The sequence below is a fragment of the Hemicordylus capensis genome, chromosome 6, assembly GCF_027244095.1.
Source record: "Hemicordylus capensis ecotype Gifberg chromosome 6, rHemCap1.1.pri, whole genome shotgun sequence".
In the NCBI taxonomy this organism is placed as follows: domain Eukaryota; kingdom Metazoa; phylum Chordata; class Lepidosauria; order Squamata; family Cordylidae; genus Hemicordylus; species Hemicordylus capensis.
Genome location: NC_069662.1, coordinates 5,859,280 through 5,878,708, shown reverse-complemented (window position 1 = coordinate 5,878,708; position 19,429 = coordinate 5,859,280). Strand labels below are relative to the sequence as shown.

At 46.3% G+C, this 19,429-nt stretch overlaps 1 protein-coding gene across 1 annotated transcript in view; it reads left to right on the top strand.

Moving 5' to 3' along the window:
• LOC128329543 (uncharacterized) overlaps positions 1 to 19,429 on the top strand; it is a 471,544-nt gene that overhangs the window by 434,763 nt on the left and 17,352 nt on the right. The window contains exons 27-28 of the mRNA XM_053260948.1: positions 17,651 to 17,956; positions 19,095 to 19,424. Coding sequence (XP_053116923.1) covers positions 17,651 to 17,956; positions 19,095 to 19,424 — 636 coding nt within the window. The remainder of the gene's footprint in view (positions 1 to 17,650; positions 17,957 to 19,094; positions 19,425 to 19,429) is intronic.

Here is a 19,429-nt window from a genome sequence, read left to right as displayed (position 1 = left end):
TGCTCCTCAGAAACCAACTTTTAGAATACTTACATATATGGTCATGGCAAGAACTTTGCACAACCAGCTTCAGAACACTTATTGCCAAGTTCTGAAAGACTCCACATGGTCAGGAGGCCTCCTAGGTCCCATTCAACAAGCAAGATTTGCCCTCCCTGCTGGCTGCAGGGAGATGGGGCTGTAGCTCATGTGTCTGCATTTGGGGATGAGACTATAAGCTCAGAGGTAAAGTGCATGCTTTGCATTCAGAAGGTACCAGTCTCAATCCCTGGCATTTCAAAGTAGACCTGGAAAAGACTCCTTTCTGAAACCCTGGATGACCACTGCCAGTGAGTGCAGACAGTACTGAGCCAGATAGACCAGTCGTCTGATTCGGTGTAAAGTCCATGCAGAACTCCTCAAAGAACTATGATCCCAGTGACATGAGCTCAGCTTTGTGGGTTGTTTGTACATTGGACAGATGCTGATACACTCTACTTCCAAGCAGTGCCGGATTTAGGCACAAACCCAGCAAGCTACAGTTTAGGGCCTCATATTATGAGGAGCCACCAAATATGGAAAAAATACATAATTGATTGGAAAATAGAGGGGAAAGTAAAAAGACTCTGTAAAAACATATAAGCATTTTATATTTATAATTATATTTATAAAATGCTAATATTAGCATTTTTCTTTTGAGTCTCCTTCCTAATCATCCCTAGCATAGAATTTGCCTTTTTAACAGCTGCCACACACTAAATCAACACTTTATCCTTTATCTCTCTCCTGGTTCATCACCAACAGCTCAGACCCCATCAGTGTATATATGAAGTTGAGGGTTTTTTGTCCCAATATACATCACTTACATTGAACCACATCTGCCATTTTGTCATTCACTCCCGATCCTTTTGGAGCTCCGTGCAATCTGTTGTGGATTTCAGTATCCTAAATGGTTTAGTGTCATTTGCAAATTTGACCACTTCGCTGCTTACTCCAGCTTCTTTCTAGACAAGTTAAAGAGCTCTTTTCCCAGTGCAGTTCCTTGGGGGACCACACTTTTTACTTCCCTCCATTGTGAAAACTGTCCATTTATTCCTACCCTCTGTTTCCTGTCCTTCAACCAGTTGCCAATCCACACATGAACGTGTCACCTTATCCCATGGCTGCGAAGTTTACTCAAGAGATTTGGGTGAGGAGCATTGTCAAAAGCTTTTTGAAATCCAAGTATACAATGTCTACTATGTCTATGTCCAAAACAAACATTATCGTCTGAAAAGGCAAAAATATACTTATACGACTATGCAATTCTTTATCATATCAAGTTAATACATCTGAGCAGAAATAACTGTAGGTTATATCAAACTGATATTAGAACAGGGCCCAGTTTAAACCAGCATCCACTATTACAGGCAGTTAGGGATGTTCCCGATTTGATGGTGTCGGGATGTCGGTGATTCATCGGGATGTCCCCGATGAATCACCCCCAATTTGTTTTGGCTCCAAATCTGGCCAGCTAGCATAGGGGCAATTTGTTTTGTCCACAAATCTCCTGAAACAGGTAGATTTGGGTACAAATCATTTTGTACCCAATTCAATTTGCACAGACAGCAGGCACAGGCAGTGATTATCTCAGCAGCAGGAAGGGGGTGGAAAAAAAATAACTTCTCTTTTCCTCAATCGGGGAAAAAAGCAGAGAATCCACTTCAGGCAGCAGGCTAGCAAGGCAAAGCAAAGCTCCTCTGGCGCTCTTGCTCTCTCTCGCTCGCTCTCTCCTCCCACAAAGCAGAAAGGGATAATGGTGGCTGGCTGCCTCCTTAAGTAGATTTGAAAATCCCTCCTTTGAACTCCCCCCACCCTTGTCCCTTCTTTGACCCTTCCCCTAGCCAATATGGGGTCAGTCACCCCTGGCAACACAAGATTTGAATGGAAATGAGCCAATCTGGAACCAGGGAGGAATAACCAGTCAATCATTGCACACTGTAAGTCACCAATCTGAAGCTTGGGAGGGCAGGATTTAGAAGAAATAAAATTCCTGACACAAAATGGACACAGCAAGAGAGATTGCCACAAAATGGAGGTCTGAATATACAAATCTTTCAGGTCTGAAATCTGGGTGATTTCTTTTGTACCCGAATCTGGCCAGCAAGCACAGGGGCAATTTGTTTTGTCCACAAATCACCCAAAATGGGTAGGTAGATTTGGGTACAAATTGTTTTGTACCCGAATCGATTCACACATCCCTACAGGCAGTATTCACCTCTTCCAACAAATGGTGCTGTAACTATGAATAGATGGTTAGGGGTTTGAGTAACATGCCAAGGTGGGACCTCTGACCCATTTAATGATGCCGTGGGGCTTTTTAAGATTGACATAGCTTAGGACCTCCGTATGTCATAATTTGGCCCAAGCTAAACAAAAGAGCAGATGTTGACCCATTCACTGTTTCATCAAGTTGCTCCACAATCCATCAGATCCCTCCAAATGTCACTTGGAGATATTCATGGCAATTTAAGAATGCCCTTGACCTGCATCCTTCAGTCACACCACCAATGCAGAATTATCAAGTAATCATTAATCATGCATTTGAAAATAGCTACACATCACAATAACAATGTTTTCCCCCTTTTTCTCAACAATATTCCAAAATGCCTTCTCTAAGGCTTCACTAATTCACCTGATCTCTTCTTTCCTTTGTCATTCCTTGACTTTGCATATCACTTGGCACCATCATCGAGATCGTTGCCCTTTTAAAAGCAGAGTGCCTTTGCCACCAAAGTGTCTTCTTCCCAGTTACAGTCGGTGAGGCCAATGCTGGGGGCGGGGGGTGGGGCAGTGGGAGGGTGTTTGGCTGTTATCCAGTGGCGCACCTAGGTCCAAAATCAGCCTAGACCTGAAGGGCTTCAGACCCCGCCCCCCTCCAGTCCACCACCACCACCACTATGAGGACCTCCCCTTAATTTTTTTTTTAATACCTTCCACCGCCCCACCATTGCTTCTGTCTCCAGGGACCCCTCCAAATATTCTGGGGGACCTCCCCAGAAACCTGCACACCACCAGAAGCAGGCAAGCAAGTGACAGTTCCAACTAGCATGCCACCGTTACTAATGCTCTGGTAACCTCTCAATTAGATTACTACAATGCATTGTACATGGGGCTGCCTTTGAAAACGGTCCAGAAACTGCAGTTGGTAGAAAACAGGGCTGCAAGATTGTTAACTGGGACCGGGAGCTTTGATCATATATTTTGCCAGTGCTTTGTCAGCTGCACTGGCTCCCAGTACATTTCCGGGTGAAATTCAAAGTTCTGGTTTTAACCTTTAAAGCCCTAAATGGTTTGGAACCAGGTTATCTGAGAGAGTGCCTTGTCCCATATGTCCTGACGCAGACCTTAAGATCTTCTTTGGAGGCCCTCCTCCGAGTGCCCCTGCCAAATGAGGTGAGGCGGGTGGCTACTAGGAAGAAGGACCATTCGGTGGTTGCACCCATTTATGCAACCACCCCAGTTATGGAACAGTCTCCCCAGTGAGGTTCACCTGGCACCATCTCTTTGTTCTTTTAGACACCAAGTGAAGATCTGTCTGTTCAAATTTAGAAAATCTGAATGAACAGACAGATCTGTTCATTTTTTTAAACTTGATTTTTTAACTTGATTTTTTAACTTGATTTTTTAACTTGAATAACATTTTTTAACTTGATTTTTTAAAATGAGTTTTAGAATTGTTTTGTATTGTGTGTGTGTGTGTAGATAGATAGATAGATAGATAGATAGATAGATAGATAGATAGATAGATAGATTTGATGACAATGACGAATATTTATATACCACTTTTCAACAAAAGTTCCCGAAGTGGTTTACATAGAGAAATAAAAATAAATGAAGATGGATCCCTATCCCCACAGTTCTCACAATCAAAAAAGGAAACATAAGGTAGACATTGGAAGGATGCTGTGCTGGGGCTGGATAGGGTCAGTTACTCTCTTCCTGCTCAATAAAGAGAATCCTCACTTTTAAAAGGTGCCTCAGGTGCCTCTTTGCTCAATTAGCAGGTGAAAAACATTTGATGTGTTTAATGTGTTTTCATTGGATATTTTAATGTTGTGTTGTTAGCTGCCCAGAGAACAATTTGTTATGGGGCAGTGAACAAATAAAGTTGTTTATTGTTTTTGTGTTATATTTATTTTGTTATATATTGTTATATATTTATTTTGTTATTGTTGTTAACAAAGACTTCCTATTTTTTTAATTAACTCAGAAGTTGCCTTCCATGTCCTGTCCAAATTTTACCTAGATGAGCTTGTGGGCATTGAAGAAGATGAACAAGTCCAGAAACTCTCAGCGACCATTACCACTTTCATCATCCTCTTCCTTGTGAGCCTTTTCTATAGCACTGCTGTGACTCTTTTCAAGGTAAAATTAATGAGATCGGAACAGAAAGAAACACAGAATGACTTTGATCATGGCTTTGAAACCTGTGGTCCAAGATTCATTTGTTTGTTAATTGAGAAAATTGTTTTTTCTTACAAGTAACTTAAAGCAGCTAACAGTAAAAATGGTGTGCATCAAAAATATACAATATAAACCCACAGATATCTGGTAGCAGAGACAGAAAATAGCCACAATAAAAACAAGCATTTTAGCAGAAACCAACAATAATCAACAAAACAGGAAGTAATCCACAACAGGAAAACAGGATCAGCTGGCTTTCTCAAAGGCTCGCTTAAAAGGCAACTGTGATTTTCAAGATTGTGTGTCCCCTTGGGCAAGGCACTATCTTCACATTACTTTACTGTGATAACTGTTTTGTGAACTTTTTGTTGACAAGCAGAATATAGCAATAGCAATAGCAATAGCACTTACATTTATATACCGCTCTATAGCCGAAGCTCTCTAAGCGGTTTACAATGATTTAGCATATTGCCCCCAACATTCTGGGTACTAAATGATATACTATATCATATATTATCATATACTAAATGATAATATAATAAAAGCAATATAAAGGCCTTTCCCCCGCCCCCGACCATAGAGGCAGACTGAAGAATAGGGGCATGGATAGAACACTTGATAGGACTACCACTACCACCATCACATGGGTTTACTTGATTTATGCAAGTCCTATACAGATCTAATTCACTAATTCTGAGTGATAGGGACAGAGAGGGCCTTAGTCACCCCATGATAAGAAAAAGCTACCAAAGATGGAACTCCAAATCCCTATGAATAGGGCTGTCCTTAGAGAGCCCGGGTGAGGTGCGGGGTCCGGGGCAAATCAGCTAGGGTATGGCCCCCTTACAGTTTATTCTAATGGGAGTTAAAAGAGCGAGGCCCGGGGGGGGGGGTGTTGCACTGCTTGAAATGCCCTAAGGGCAGCCCTGTCTATGAAAGGTTTTTCATGCCACTAGAAGAAATCTAATGGCAGTGTTAAACAGGATGATAGAAAGACTCTGAAGCAGTGTGCAGCTACAGTACACGATGACTTTTTTCTGTGCTGAAATTAATGCTTCCCCCGCCCCCCACCCCTCAATTTCAGGTGAAATAGCAAAGGCAACTGCATTCTGGCAACTCAACATTGACCTGCCTGAAGGACCCAATTTCCTTTCCTTTTCGAATATCATCAATACAAACAAGGACTCATACTCTGGAGTCTGCATCTTCTTTCATGAGTGGAGGAAGGATTGTTTGGGGGAGTTTCCATTCCTCTCTTTCTTTGGCATAAGGGATTCCATTGGGTTGAACTGAATATTAATCAACAGTTTATATTTTCAACCCATCCAACATTTGTCTCTCTTTGGCTGTATGTATCTCTCTCTGTGTGTGTTTAGTTTAGTTTATTCTAATAGTCATAAACCAGCACAAATATTATCATTATTTGTCCCTTTGGGAGGCAATGTTATTTCAGCTATTATCTGCCTTATCTAAAGGCATAAAGAGCATATTTTGAATATGATTTGAAGTGCATTAGGCCTGGGATTGTTGCATGAGGACTAGAATGTGTGACATTGTTTTTGCATGTACAATATTGCAATACATTTGCATTATTCATCTTATGAAATTGCCCAGCCCTCCCTTGAACTTTGAGATTCGAGAAACCAGGAAAAACTAGAAACAGGTCCCACAGATCAACCATTTTCAGTCACAGACTGAGCTGAGATGGGAGAGCCATTACGGTTTTGAGCTGGTCTTGTGGTAGCAAGCATGGATTTCCCCCTTTTCTAAGAAAGGTCCATCCTGGTTTGCATTTAGTTGGGTGTCTGTAAGTGAGCACTGTAAGATATCCCCCTCAGTGGGTAGAATATTCTCCGTGGAAAAGCATCCTCAGTGGAAGAGCATCTGCATGCTTGCATACAGATGATCTCAGGTTTAATCCTTGCAATCTCTTTAGGTAGGTCTTGGAGAGATTCCTGCCTGAAACCTTGGAGAGCCACTGCCAGTCAGTGTATAGTGAGCTATATGGACCAGTGGTCTGACGCGGTATAAAGCAGCTTCCTATGTTCACGTATTTCCATTTGTTGTATAAGGTGCTACCATGAGGAAGATTCTGTGGTGGCCTCCTTGATGTTTAGATCCAAATCGAGCCAATCAAGCCACATGCTGTAGGCGAAACTCAATTGACAGTTATCATGTGATGACAGGAAGATCATGAGAAAAGAAGGCAGGTTCACTACAAGGGTTAGAAAAGAGATTAGGCCCATTCACATGTTATGTTAAACACTCGTACAATGATTGTACAGTTTACACAAGTCTTACACAAGTTTACATTCAAGTCTTAAGCTGAACGCAGGTGCAGAAGTACACTTCCTATCTGTAGTATGCATTTGAACGGCCTATATCCAGATTCACTTTTTAAATGAAGTGTCATTCACACAAACACGTTTGCAGATATTTGTACATACATACATCAAATGACTGAAATGGGATATTGTGTATCAATATAAATGGATGGACAGGCTAAAGTAAGATTAACAACCAAGGGCCCTGTTCAGGTGTTATGACTGGATCCATGTTTTCTGTACTTTAATCTCACAGGCGGATCTCTCAAGTGACCACATCACCCAAAGTAAGCCCATGCCTGGTACTAAACCAGCTTCCTTTTTCTTTTTACATCCATCAGGAAAGCTGTGAGAATGTCAGCATGCCAGTTTTCCTTGTGAAATATCTGAAAGTTAATATACGTTTTAATGTTATAAAATGTCAAATTAATGTTAATAAATAGATACATACACTTCAGGACTGATGTGCTTTTCTTTCTCTTAATAATTTACCTTGATGGCAACAAGCAACACTACAACAAGAGAAATCAGACTCATTGTGTTCAAAGGCTCAAGAGCAAAACTGGCAGAATGCAAGGGGTTTTCTTTTCTCCTGCTACATACATCTGGGCAACCCAGTGCTGTAGCAGGAGGAAAGAAAGTGAATCAAATACACCTAGAAGTCATATGACCCTCAAACTCAGCACTTGTCCTTCTTATCCATGAACTATTATGACCTCCAAAGTGCTGGAATCACAGTAGAGCGGTTCTCACCACAGTTAACTGTGTTGGACAAGAATCCTACCCAGCTTCAGAAGCTAAGTGCGAATAAAAACCGAGGTAGGAGGAGAGGGAAGTGGTCATGTGGGAACCTTATGCTGGGTAAGAATGTACCAGCCTACCCACCTCTTTTGCCCAGTTGTTTAATGAGATAGGAGGGAAAGCCGTCCTATCCTGCGTAAGGTCCCCACGCAATCACTTCCCCCTCTTCCTACTTAGGTGTTTACTTGCACACAATCAAAAACCGGAAGTGTGCACAGCTCCCGAAACTGCTTGTCCTACCCAGGTTATGATAATGAGAATATGCCTACTAGTTGGAAACAAGTAGAGATGAGCCCGAAGCATTCCGGCACCCTTTGGAGATGCATGCATGATGCCTTTTACGTGCTGAAGCCGCATGAGGGATGCCGGCAACACATCCCATCGCCGCGCTGCGGCATTTTAGAGGGGTAAACAGCATAAACTGTCATTTGCACTGAAGTCTTTCCGTAGCAATAGTGCTGCGGTTGGGGGGCAGGGGCTTGGAGGATGGGAAGGTAGGACCTGCTCACCTCCTCTTAAGAGAACCCTGTGCCCCACGACGAAACATTTCAGCGCCAGGGAGCCGAAGCGTTTTAGCACCTCTCCAAAGAGGTGCCGGAACCCTTCGGGCTCATCCCTACTGGTTGGGAATGATGAATGCCAATGCAAGAGAGCTGGTGTGATGGGACAGGCTAAGGAAGTGTGAGGGAAACCTCATGAGACCTCATGACTCTCATGAGGAATCCGGGGCTCCCACAAGAGGTTTGTGATTGCGCTGGGCTCTTTATGTCCAAGCAGGATGATGCTGAGGAGGACACTGGAGCAATTTTTTGTGGAATTTTTTTTTTCTGGCGGTAAGAAGACAAAGGTCGGTGGGGGGGGGAGAAAACAGCCGGCAGATGGGGGCGGGGAAGAACACGGCAGGAGGGGGAAGAAGAAGGTAGCAGGGGCAGGCGGACAAAAAAGCGGCGACAGTGGGGGATGGGGGGAAGCGGCAGTGAACTAGAGGCGCAGATGCTCTGAGCCCAGCTCAGCTACTTTTATTTATTTATTATTTCTCTATATAAACCACTTTTGGAAACTTTTGTTGAAAAGCAGTATATAAATATTTGTTGTTGCTGCTGTTTTAAGTACCTAGCAGTGCCCCTTTTGGCCACTGTAGTAAACAGGAAGTTGAACCTGAGACCTTTTGGTTCTGATCTTGTAGCACTCTTCTTAGGTTTAACTATTTCTGTTGATGGGTGTTGGCACAAAGAAGAATGACACTTGAGATAATAGGTGGTTTTCCTGCTTGTTTTCTCCTAGGCTATTAGGGGTTGTGACAGATTCTGATTCCTCCAGATTCCTGGAAGGATGGCCCAAGATCCTCATGGACTGCCTCTTCCCGGATATCCGGGTGGGGTTTCAGAAGTATGTTGGCAATCCCTCCCCCTCCCAAACTGTCCTGGAGCACAATATAAGCAGGCCTAGCATGCATCTGGTCATTCACTTGAGACCAAACTAGACATTCACTTGGGATGCAGCCTGGCATCTTCTCTCTCCTTCTGGGGCTCTTGGCCCCAGGGAACGGCTTGCCAGTTCCTTCCAGCCAAGATCCTACTGGTGAGTGCACCTCCCCATCCCTCCTCTTTCCAATGTTCTGCTGTATACTTCCTTTTAAAATTCCAAGGCCAGATGAACCACCGAAACATAGCTTGGCCCTGTGTGCCTGCTTTCCCCTCTTACAAAAGAAGCCATGTAGAGAAATCCCTGTAACAGAGAATACTCAACACTTTCATTTATGTGCACGCCTGGGATTCTCTGGAGCTGGCAATTTGGGGTCCCCAGAGGTTGCTGGGCTACCACGGCCATCATCCCCAGTGGCTAAGGGTTGTAGTATAACAACAAGGGTTGTAGTCTTCCCAAGCTTGAGAAGCCCTGGTCCAGAGGGAAGCCACAGTTCAACTACCAGAAAGCCAATAAAAGCTTTTCCTGTAGTGCTGATATACCTGGAGAACTTGGGCATATCACAATCTCTCCATTTATTTCACCTACTACCTCCCAGGATGGTTGTGCAGAGGATGCAATGATCAGCAACACCCAGACTACTTAGTCATGATTAAGCTCCATTGGAATCAATGAGACATGTTAGTCATGACTAACTGAACTCCGATTCAGGGCCAACCCACCCACTAGGCAGACCTAGGCAGTCATCTCCAGCACCAGTGCTTACGGTGCACCAAGGTGATGTAATTTCCCCTTACCCTTTCAGATTTCAGTACCAAGGCAATGTTTAATGAGGGACTGCACCTAATTGTTCATTATTCTGTGTCAGATTTCAGTACCGGGGTCAGCAGTTCTGATGTGTATTGTTTTACGATGTAATGGACTGAATTTTTTTCAGTACCTTTCACATTTCGATATGGGGTAAGTGTTGACGATGAAACTGGGGCCATTTGGGTGGCAAAAGCTAAGGGAATGTTGGCGTCTGTGATGTCATGCCCTATGGGCAGTGTGCTTTTACAACCGGGAGAGGGCTCCATTCTCATTTGGGGAGCCAGGGGAAGGAAATGGAAGATGTTAATGGAGGCTTCTGTGGATGACGGGCAGAGCATAAGAGGCAGAGCAGAGGAGTGAATGGCCTTCCCTTTCGGGAAAGATAAAACGTTCACATCCAGCACCTTGCTCTCAGGGGGCTACCAGGCCCAGCCAGCGCCTGCCTTGTGTGTGGCAAGCTGGATCAGCCCAACTAGCTGACAGCCCTTCCAGGAGTTGGGCTGGAGAAAACCCTTGCAGGCCTCCATTCAATAAGAAACCTCTAGCATTAGCTTCTCCTTCTCGGCTCCTTTAGATCAGCTGCCACTACAGTAAGCCCCAGGGATTCAGCCTACCTCCCCTTTCTACAACCAGGCACACCACAGCCAGCACCCCATCCTAGGAGACCTGTTGAATATAATGCATGTTTCCCCATACTCCTAGGACTTGTAGGTAAAAATAGGTCATACTTAAGGTTGCCATATCCAAGCTTCCCAAATCTGGGTGGCCTAATATGCATATTATGCAATTTATGCAGCAATTAGTTTGCAATTTTCTATTTATTTATTTATATTTATGTTTATATTTATATTCCAGATTTCAAATTTTTATTAACTTTTAACAATAATAATAATAACCATAACAATCATAATAAACACAATTACAAAATTGACTTCCCACACACCTCTTTTTGTGATAACTATAAATTTTACCCTTATTATAAAATTAATTTTTAAAAAACCACAAATTTAAACCTTCCACCACCATTAATCTGCCCAACCTGCATTTCAAATATCAAATCCTGCTGTAAGATCCATAGTAGGAAAATAATTCTTTAAATAAACCAAAAAAAGTTCCCAATCTTCCTTGAAACGTTCTAAACTTTGATCTCTAATCAATGTTGTAAGTTTTGCCATTTCTGCATATTCCAAAATCTTTATCAGCCAATCTTCTTTTGAAGGCAATTCATTGGTCTTCCATTTCTGTGCATATAATATTCTGGCCACCGTAGAAGCATACATTTAAAAAGTTAAATTATTTCTAGAAATTGCTCCTTGTGTTATTCCTAGCAGGAAGGATTCTGGCTTCTTAGGAAATGTCACTTTAAGTATCTTCTTCAATTCATTATATATCATGTCCCAATAGGCCTTAGCCCTCCCACAGGTCCACCACATATGAAAAAAAGTACCTTCAGTATGCCCACACTTCCAATATTTGTTTGAAACATTTTTATACATTAATGCCAGTTTTTTGGGTGTCAAATACCATCTATACATCATTTTGTAATAATTTTCCTTTCCTTATATTATTAATGTATTCGATTTCTATACTGCCCTTCCAAAAATGGCTCAGGGCAGTTTACAGAGAGAAATATCAAATAAGATGGATCCCTGTCCTCAAAGGGCTCACAATCTAAAAAGAAATGTAAGATAGATACCAGCAACAGTCACTGGAGGTACTGTGCTGGGGGTGGATAGGGCCAGTTACTCTCCCCCTGCTAAATAAACACATTAGAAGGTGCCTCTTTACCAAGACTTGTACATTGTACACTTTCTTCTCCTTCTCTGCCCTCCCATGTGATCAGATCCAGAGTCAAATCCGGGCAGCGCATTGGAAATCCATGTAAATCCGGGTGGAATTTAGCAGTCAGGTGGAGGAGCCAAAATCTGGGGGCTACCCTAAATTCTGGGGGGCAGGGCAAGGCTAGTCGTACTTACCCCTTTTCTTCCTGGTTTCAGAACAGAAGGGAGGGCGGATGGAGAGACAATCTGTTTCTCTCTTTCCTCTGCTTTATCCCACTGATGTATCTTTCTTTTCTATCTCCCCTGTTTTCTTTTTAGGGGCAAACTACAAATTTCAGTTTCCAAGAGCTATAGCTACAGCCCTGTGCATACTTACTAGAGAGTACACCTAATTATTCTGGAAGCAGGGTAAGTTATCCAAAGGGGGGCTGTGGGCCTGAGCCCTGGATTTTTTAAGTACAGTACCTAAAAACATCCCTACTTCTGAATAAACGGGGAGGATTTGCTTGTATCCTGTCCCTATATGTTTACTCAGAAGTAAGTCACACTGAATGCACTGGGACTTACTCCCTAGCAAGTGTGCACAGGATTCTAGCATTAGCTTTTTAAAAGTAGATGTTTTAATTTCTAGCTTCAGGACAAGAGTGTGAGCATCTGCGTTGTTTTATTTCTGTTGGTTCAAAACAAAAGTGCTTTCTTTCCTGGTTTGCTTTGTAAGTGTATGTTGGGGGTTTCTTTCTAGCTAGTTTCAGGGCAACTTAGGGGAAAGTTGATGAGATTCTGGTTTGTTCAAAAGAAATTGGCTTCGGGGGATAGTTCTCTCTGGCTGTAAGGCCTGGAACAAAAAACAAACGTTCCCTCTCAGTGCAAACTCTTGTACAAACTGAGCTTCTGAGACCCGCATGGGTACATACCATGAAGTCAGAAAGGAATTGCTTTGATTTGTTTTCTAAAAGAGCAGGAGAGATGTCGTGGACGAAGACCCGGGAAGATCCAGTTTGAAACCCCACTCAGCCCTAAAACTCACTGGGTGACTTTGCGATCATTACTCTCTCTCTCTCAGCCTGATTACAGGAATGTTGTGAGGCCAGCTGGGGGAGGAGGGACCAGAGGCACCACTATGAGCTCCTTGGAGGAGGAATGGGACAGAAATCTCATAATATAACTGCTGCCACCACAGAACCAGCCTGTTCTAACAAACATGACAAAGCCTGCAATTGGATGCCAGTGCCAGCTTTGGGGGGAGCCTTGAGTATAATGCCCCCAGTGAGACCCCCCTTTTCCACACCACTGAGCTCCCATTTGCTTGCCCTCCACCCCCTGTGCCCAGCTGCCCAGAAGGAGAGCCAGGAGAGGGGGTGGCCTCTCTTTCTCCAGCCTTGCATGGTGCCCCATTCTTGGAGAGGGCAGGGGATCAGGCAGGGAGAGCGAGGAGGAGGAGGAGCCGGGATGATGGAGGCCAGGGGCTGCCTAGAAGGAGAAGGCATGGGGAGGCTCTCGCACCTTCTCCAGGCTTGCATGCTACTACGTGCAGGCTGCAGGCTTGGGCAGGATGGTAGAGCCCCAGAAGCTGCCTAGCGGTAAACAGCAAGATGAGTGGCAGCTGCTTGTTTATACCCATGCATCCCACTCCTTCCTCCATGCTAGCTTGCTCCCATGCTCCTCCTCCCCACATGCCAGCCTGTTCTCAGACTCCTTCCCCCATACTAGCCTGCTCCTATGCCGGTGCCACTCCTTCCCCCACCATAGCGTGCTCCCATGCTTCTCCTTTGCCCATACTAGCCTTCTCCCATGCTGCTCCTTCCCCCATGCTAGCCTTCTTGCATGTCGCTCCATCCCGCATGCTATCCTGCTCCCAAACTTCTCCTTCCCCCATGCTCACCTCCTCATATGTCGATCCTTCCACCGTGCTAGCCTTCTCGCATGCAGTTCTCTCCCCATGCTAGACTGTCCCCATGCTTCCCATTCCCCCATGCTAGCCAGCCCCCATGATGGCTCCACTCCTTCCCCCATGCTAGCCTGCTCAGATGCCTCCATGCTGGCCTTCTCACATGCCCCTCCTTCCCCATGCTAGCCTTCCTGCACGCCACTCTGTCCCCCAGTCTAGCCTCTTCACATGCTTCTCCTCTCCCTGTGCTAGCCTTCTCACATGCCTCTCCTTCCCCCATGCTAGCCTCCTGCTGCCGCTCTGCTCCCCATGCTAGCCTGCTCCCATGCTGGCTCCACTCCTTCCCCCATGCTAGCCTGCTCAGATGCCTCCATGCTGGCCTTCTCACATGCCCCTCCTTCCCCATGCTAGCCTTCCTGCACGCCACTCTGTCCCCCAGTCTAGCCTCTTCACATGCTTCCCCTCTCCCTGTGCTAGCCTTCTCACATGCCTCTCCTTCCCCCATGCTAGCCTCCTGCTGCCGCTCTGCTCCCCATGCTAGCCTGCTCCCATGATGGCTCCACTCCTTCCCCCATGCTAGCCTGCTCAGATGCCTCCATGCTGGCCTTCTCACATGCCCCTCCTTCCCCATGCTAGCCTTCCTGCACGCCACTCTGTCCCCCAGTCTAGCCTCTTCACATGCTTCCCCTCTCCCTGTGCTAGCCTTCTCACATGCCTCTCCTTCCCCCATGCTAGCCTCCAGCTGCCGCTCTGCTCCCCATGCTAGCCTGCTCCCATGCTGGCTCCACTCCTTCCCCCATGCTAGCCTGCTCCCATGCCTCCCCTTTGCCTACTAACCTGCTCAAATGCCACTCTTTCTCCCAGGCTTGGCTACTTACATGCCTGTTCTTCCCCCATGCTACCCACCTGTTGCTGCATGCTTGGAGAAGGTGGGTGATCAGGCAGTGAGTGACAGCAAGGGGACAGACATGCTAGGATGATAATGCCCCAGAAGCTGCCAGAAAGAAACAGCAAGAGGAGTGGAAGCTGCCGCTCCTTCCCCCATGCTAGACTTGCATGTTGTTCCTGTCTGCTTGCCTGCCACTCCTTCCCCCATTTAGCCTGCATGCATGCCACTTCTTCCCCTATGCTAGCCTCGCATGGTGCTCCTGCCTGTTTGCATGCTATCCTGCCTGCATGCCTATCCTCTTCCCCCATGCTAGCCTCTTCACATGCTTCTCCTCCCCCCATGCTCACATGCCGCAGCTGCTCTGTTGCATGCTTGGAGAGGGCAGGTGAGCATGCAGAAACAAGCACGGAGAAAAAGGAGCTAGGATGACGGAGCCAGGGAAGCTGCCTACAAGGAAACAGCAAGATGCTGGGTGCTGCTGCTCCTTCCCCTTGCATGCTGCTCCTTCCCCGTGCTAGCCTCCTCACATGCTGCTCCTTCTCCATGCTCCCATGCTACTCTCTGCTGCATGCTTGGAAAGGGCAGTCAAAGAGAAAGAGGAGCTAGAATGGTGAAGTCCCAGAAGCTGCCCAGAAGGATACAGCAAGGCAGGTGGCGACTGCTGCTTCTCCTCTCCCCATGCTCACCTGGTGCTCCTTGTCCACACTTGGAAGTGGCAACAGAAAGGAGTTAGTGGAGGGCTCCAAGGGTCAGCAGTAGCCCCCTGCTAAGGCGTGGGCCGGAGAGGGCCCCCTACAATGACAGCCCCTGACCTTAGTCCTACAGCAATCCTGGACCCAACTTACCTGGCAGAAAGCCCCGCGAAATGGGGCTTTTTGTTTAAGCATGCATAGGTCCAAGATAAAAGCATTCTGTGGCAGCTTAAATTGACAAAGCTCCTGGGTAAGATCTTTGAGAGAAGGGGCCTGCTTCATCAGCTGCATGAAAAAGGGGCAGAGGAAATTTTGCATATAAATGTATGCATGTCCAGGCACTCACGTGCATTCATCCCGTGAGGGGTGCTTCAATAGGTTATGTTCTCAAAGCAAAACAGAAATCAATTGAAAGTAAAATTCCATCTTTTGAGATGCTCTAGCATACTTTAACTTCCTTTGAGTAACATTGACCCATTTGAGCAGGTGGGGTACATGGCCTGGAGGTTCCACACACAGCAGATTTTACCGCGGGTTTACCGGGAGGCTTTACTGCGAACTTAAAGTTGTCTTAAAAAACCACTGGAAATAGTGGATTTTTTTACTCTGGAGATCAATCGGGCTACATTCAGGCACAGTGGAAAACCTGAATTTGGATGTATGGACTGCTCCCTGATAACTCGCAGGGGCTTCGGGGGAAATCTGGCCGATATGTGTACTTGCACCCTCGATTCCGGAGGAGATGCGAGCTAAAAGCAAAAACCTCGCAGTCAAACTGCTGTGCGTAAAACCTCCTAGTTAAAGAAGGGAGGGCAGCACAGAAGAGGTGGAGAGAAAGGGGACCCACTAATAGCTCCTCGACCTTGCCCCCAAATCCCGCAGAAACCTGGACTTCAAGCTGGTGCCTGTAACTGGGCATGTAAGTTGCACAAGCAGTGCGGGGCATATATCCCAGCACCAGGTATAAGCCAGGGTGGGCAAAGCTGGCCCTCCAGATGTTGTTAAACAACAACTCCCCCCTCCCCAATCACTTGTGACTGGGGATGCTATGAGTTGTCGTCCAAAAGCAACTGTTGGGCCAGCTTTGCCCACCCCTGCTAGAATTGTATTGGGCAGCTAGCCACACTGTGAGAAATTTATTTTGAAAACTTGATATCTTGCCCTTCAGTCCTCTGAAGCAACTTACGATGAAACAGAAATCACAATGAAACGGAAACCATCTTTAAAATACAGAACCATATGAAAAGAGCTGTGAGCAGAACTATGAATTTCAGAAGCCTGGCAGCTTCATCATCTAGGCCAGGGGTGGGCGTTTAGTAGATCAGGAGCTACTAGTGGCTTCAGGGCTTATCAGAAGTCACTCCCCAACCTCTGGGGCCTGCTTCTCCCCCTCTCCCCCTCCAGCCAATCCTACACATTTCTCTCTCTCCACCCCATCCACCCACTCTGAATACACTATGTTGCTTTTACTTTCATGCCCATTAATTTCTCTCCAGTTTCTTCCCTCTCTCCAGTTTCTTCCCTCTCAAACAGCCTCTCTTGCTCTCCTTCAATCTTACAGCAAAATTATCCTAGAATTCTGGGGTTTTATGTTAAAACCCCTTATGCCATTGATGCACAGCTTTGCACAAGCTACCATTTTGCAATTGGCTCTGCCTCCCTAGGCTCACTCTTCAGTGAGCACCCTAAGGCACATGCTTGGTGTGATGAGGAGTTCTATCCAGTTCTAGAGGCTTCGCGGCACAGGGAATCATGGCTCGGTCTTCTCTCCAAGTGAGAGGTTTGTCAGCCTTAAAGGTGTGTATGGACCACGTGTGGCAGTTGGATCCGAATTAGAAGTGAACCGCTGCTCCATGAACCAGTTCGGTTGAACCGGCAAACTGGCTCAAACCGGTTTGAAGCGGTTAACAATTATACCGCTTGGACCGGCCCAATTTGCAGCGCACTGGTTTGATCACAAACCGGTCCATGGACACCCCTATTAAAGACTGTGTGGCTTAGGAGAGCATGATGTTCTCTGGCAACACATTGACCTTGTCAAGCTGGCTAAAAGGTGCAGTGGGGCTGCTCTGAGCCAGGGTGTAATTGCCTGACATACATTCAAGCTAAGGAGCTCAGAGCTGGCCTTTGTTTAAAAGGTGAGCCATGATGCTGTACTGGTTAGAGTGCTAGATTAAAACCAGGGAGACCCAAGTTCAAACCCCTGTTCAACCATTAAACTCACTGGATGACTTTGGATAGTCACTTATCTCTCAGCCTCACCTAACATACAGAGTTCTTGTGAGGATAAACAAAAACATGTGCACTGGGCTGCTTGGAGGAGAAGCAGCATATATATGGAGGAAATGAATAAATAAATATTAGATCCCGCACTGTTGGAGGATGGAGCACCAATTCCCTTGGTGGCTGTTTGACTTATTAAGTTGTGGCCCTTTCCTTCCAAGTTCTGTCTGCTCATATCTTCATTGGTGTAGGGACAAGAGAGGGAAACCTTCCATAGATGTTCCGGAAACACCTGCTTCTATGGTGTGCATGCTATCTTGATGGAAACATAAATCTTAAATTAGACTTTGAGTGTGCTCCATTACCTTCCATCTTTCTTTCCCTTCCCACAGTTACACAAACTGCTCCTTCCGTGTTCCCTCTGCTGACCTGCTGCAATGGGGCATCCCGGGACACCGTGACCTTTGGCTGCCTAGCTGCTGGATTTTTTCCACAGTCTATAGAGTTAGCATGGCATCCTGATGGAAGAGATAAAAGGAGCTTCCCAGCCATGCTCCAAAGCGGAACAAGCGGTCTCTACAGAGCAAGCAGCCAACTCACAGTTTCTGCCTCAGAGTTTCAATCAAGGCCTTACGAATGCATCGTAAAGCATGCTGCACACAGAGGAACTGATGTGCGAAAAGCCATTCCAAGGAAACGTAAGGCATTTAAAGTGGGGAGGCAAAGGGGGAGAAAAAGAGATCAGGGATTTTGAAAAATGCCATGCAAGCAAACTAACTAATTAACCAACCTTCATGTTTCAATATTTTCTGAGCCAGTTCCAGCATGCATGGCAACTAAGGATGTGCACGGAACCGGCTGGCCTGGTTCAGTTCAAGTCTGTACCAGACTCGAACCTGAATGGACCAGTTCAGTCTGGCACCCCCTCAAACCCCCCCTCCCTGGTGCGGTTCGGTCCGGGGGGGGTCGTGATTTTTTTTAAATGTTTTTTAAAAAATGTTTTCACCTCACTCCTGGCTGGAGACAGTCCTTGGGGCAGCAGGGAGGTCTGTGGGGGTTCCCATTCCCCCCGCTGGCCTCCGTAATCACCCCCTCTGGCCGGTTCAGCTGGTTCTTCAACCCGTTTGGGCCTGCGGAGCTCAGTGCAGTGGCCATTTTGGATGCCGCCACACATGCGCAAATGGCCTCTACAAAGCCTGGCATGACCCAAGGCCTCCGTAGTTTGGCGCCGTGGCCATTTTGGATGCAACCGCACATGCGCAAAAGCCCTCTGTGAGGCCCTGGGTCATGCCAGGCCTCGCAGAGGCCATTTGCACATGCGTGGTGGCTTCCAAAATGGCCACCACACCGAGCTCTGCAGGGCCCGAACGGGCCAAAGAACCGGCCAAACAGAGGCCAGCAGGGGGAGGGGGAACCTCCGCAGACCCCCACCACCACTTCAAGGACCAAAGTTTTTTTTTAAAAGACTTTTTAAAAAAACTTTGTGAATTCCCCCTGAATAAACTGTAGGTCTGAATGAAATGGTAGGTCTGGTAGTTTGAGAGTGGGATGTGGGGGGGATTGGCAGGAAACAGTTATGGGGGGGAAGTGAGCACAATATAGGGAAAGGACTGTGTATCAACACTGTTCCTGCCCTACTGGGAATTGCCACACACACTTGCATCTGCTATTGGGAGAGATAGGGAAGCAGACTACACATAAGACCTGAATGGCTCATGGTGCCAGGCAAGAAACCAAGCAGGACCCCTAAGAGCCTCCAAGTAGTCATGCCCATAAAGAGGACCATGAATGTTTACTCCCAGCTGTCAACCAAATGTTTCCACTTTTTACTCTCAGCTTGCATTGGGACAAGTCAAGAGCCACTCCAAATATATGTCTTCCAACCTGGCTGCAATGTCCAGGCCACGCAGACCGGCCCAGAGCTGGCATGCTTCCTTCAGAGTGCCAGTCGTTGGAATTCTGATGTGGAATGGCTGGTGAATGGACAAGCACAGCCAAATAAAAAACGAGTGATCCTCTCCGGAGACAAGAGCAGCGGTTACTCCAGCTCAGTCCAACTGAGAATCAGCAAAGAGAGCTGGGACAGAGGGGATCTCTACACGTGTCGAGTGACTCACCCGCCGGGCAGCCAGAACATCTTGATGTCCAACACCAGCAGGTGCCAAGGTAAG